This window comes from Raphanus sativus, unplaced genomic scaffold (assembly GCF_000801105.2).
Source record: "Raphanus sativus cultivar WK10039 unplaced genomic scaffold, ASM80110v3 Scaffold5736, whole genome shotgun sequence".
Classification (NCBI taxonomy): Eukaryota; Viridiplantae; Streptophyta; class Magnoliopsida; order Brassicales; family Brassicaceae; genus Raphanus; species Raphanus sativus.
Window position 1 is genome coordinate 1 of NW_026621033.1, and position 2,861 is coordinate 2,861.

A 2,861-nucleotide genomic window follows, 5' to 3' on the forward strand; every position below is an offset into this window, starting at 1 on the left:
TCAAATCAGAACCAACCATGGAGAAAGAAATCATGAGAAAACCAGTGGAGAGTATGAAGCTGAGAGAAGCTATAGAAGCCGGCCAGGACATATGTGCAATCAAAATGCCATATCTTACACACCAGGAGGAATTAATTCATGAAACCGGTTTTGTTGGATTCTACACTCAACAAGAGCACGCAGGAAATTGGTTTCATATCAAAAGGATAAATGGTTTAGGAGATATGTCATTTTCAAGTCAAAGGTGGCCCGACTTGCCTTATTTAGAAGATCAAGAGCATATAATATGTCAAGCTAAATATTGGCGTCCAGGAGACTTTGTGCTACTCCTAGAAGCACTCCACAACCCCTTAAGAAGCACCAGCACACACTGGATCAGGCAGATCCTTGGAGAATACACTCAAATCAAACCGGAGCTAAATATGGAAAGTTGGACAATTGTTTGGTTTGATCATTACCAAACCAAGATATGGCGACCAGGAGACATTCGACACTTACCAGAGGAGCTTGAAGACATATTGAGAGCATTCAAATCGCAGCACACCAAGAGGAGAAGAATATGGAGCAGCTTACCTTATTTAGATTCAAACAACATTTTATTCAAAGATCTCCAACGGCTCTTTCCATCTTTCCTTGGAGCTTTGAAGACATATTCAGTGAACCAGGATATTCCTAGATGTCATCAGTTCATGCCTAAGTTATCAAGACTCAAGAAATCCCATCCATTCAGCCAAATCCCCCAAACTACTCCAACAGCTAGTTTTGCAAGATTTATGTTTATTTCTGTTTATTTCTTTTATTTTGAGCATTATATAAGCTCAATAGAACTCCCATTGTAGAGGCACGTCTTTTATCTAAGTTTAATACAAAAGTATTGTTTTTCTTTTCAAAGTTGGTCTTTGAACTGATTTGTTCTTTAGAAACCAGAGTTGTGAGAAGCACTTTGTTTTCTTTAGATCTGTGAATTAGGTTGTTTGAGAGAGTCAAATAGCTTTATTCATCATAGGTTGAGAGAGTCAATCACTTCATTCCATCATCCACCAGATTGAGAGATTCAATCTAACATCCAATCCGCAAATCCCCTTCAAATCCATCAACTGACCAGGCTGAAAGAGTTATACGACCAGCAGCTTGGTTCCATCAATCTATCCTTGTGAGGCTCAGTTTTGTGCCTGTATCATCTGGTATCAGAGCCGAAAGGCTCCTATCAGGTTGTTTCTATCCTGTTCTTGTTTCATTTTTGTTATTTTCATTTATAAAAAAAAAAAAAAAATTGTTTTGCATTTCTGCCATTGTTGCTTGTTTTTGTTCATGCTTTAAAAAAAAACCAGAAAAAAGCAAAGAAAGAGGACGAGTTTGACTTGTTTTGATTCAGAAAATTTTGAAAAAAATATAATTGTGTTTTCATTTATTTGCAAAGTCTAGTTTCCATTTGTGTTTATTTGCATTCCCTAAAGAAAACCACAGAAAAATCTGCACTACCATATTTGTTTCTTGTTTCAAAAACTTGCATAAAAAAAAAGCATTAGATTATTGTTGCATCACATTTTGATTTATTCAGCCATTTTTCGTGCATACCATAATATTGCTGCATTAAAAAGAAAAAAAAAATATATATTATTCAAAGCATAGCATTTTTATTTTGGTCCAAGCATATAGTTTAGCCATTTTGAATTATTATTTCATTTGTATTTGACTCCTATATCCATTAGAACACTTAACCCACGAGTTTTGTGTTATATCAGGAACCATGGGAGATGAAGAACAAAGTGATTGGGAGCAAGAAGAACAATTTCTGTCTGATGAAGAAAGTGGTTATGAAGAAGATCAGTGGACAGATGATTGTTCCAATACTGATTATGATGATGATCCAGATGGTGGAGAGCTTGAACCAGAACCACCAGATCCGTACCAAGACAACACCAGCTACATAGATTGGTCTAGAGAAGAAGCTGACCAGAGATCTAACCATGAGGGCGAGATGTATCAAGAGGAAACTGAATACCAGATCAGGCTAGATGAACACAGCTACCATGAAGAAACAGAGAATGAACCAGAAGTTGTTTATCCAGAAGATGGTGTTGATGATAACTCAGATCATGAGGAGTCATATGTGGAAGAGAGGCCATGGTGTGAGATACCGTACTCTGATCATGAAGAAGAAAACCATGATGAAACTGATTCCCAAGTCAGTTTACCCTACTCTGAAGCAAACCGTGAAGATGGAGCAACAAGTGAGCGTGACTTTGCTGAAGAAGAAGAAAATGAGGCTGTAAGAAGTGATGAAGAGTATGAGCCAAGATACATCCAATACGCAGGCCATCATGAAGGAATAGAAGCTTACTGGAAGTGGGAGAAAGACCTAGATCAATGGTTTGAACTTCATCAGATTGAAGAGGAGGAGAGACCATTAATTGCTGAAGATACTCTAACTGAGTATGCATACTGGTGGTATGATCGTGATGCTTCTTGGACAGAAATGAAGGAGCTACTACGTGAGGAGTTTGTGACAACAGCTGAGAGCCACAAGGAGTATCATTTCAGGCGCCCAGATGTATTCCCTAAGCCAAGGAGATTGATTCTAGCACCCATGTGATACAGGCACCAAGAGGGACCTTCTCAAGCTGGCTGGAAAGATAGAAGAATCAATGGACCGGCTTGATGTGAGATATTATATGCTCCTGATCTTCTAAATAAGGCAAGTCGGGCCTCCTTTGAGTTGAAAATAGCATAACTTCCAAACCATTAATCCTTTTGATATGAAACCAATTCGCTGCGTGCTCTTGTTGAGTGTAGAATCCAAGAAAATTGGTTTCGTGACAAACTTCCTCCTGGTTGATGAGATATGGCATTTTTAGTGC

The 2,861-nt window shown here is 38.3% G+C and overlaps 1 protein-coding gene across 1 annotated transcript; it reads left to right on the top strand.

Moving 5' to 3' along the window:
• Positions 1-1,750: 1,750 nt before the first annotated feature.
• On the top strand, positions 1,751-2,596 carry LOC130507783 (uncharacterized). Its single transcript, XM_057002433.1, has one exon. The coding sequence runs from the start codon at positions 1,751-1,753 to the stop codon at positions 2,594-2,596; it is 846 nt and encodes a 281-aa protein (XP_056858413.1).
• The last annotated feature ends 265 nt before the right edge of the window (positions 2,597-2,861 follow it).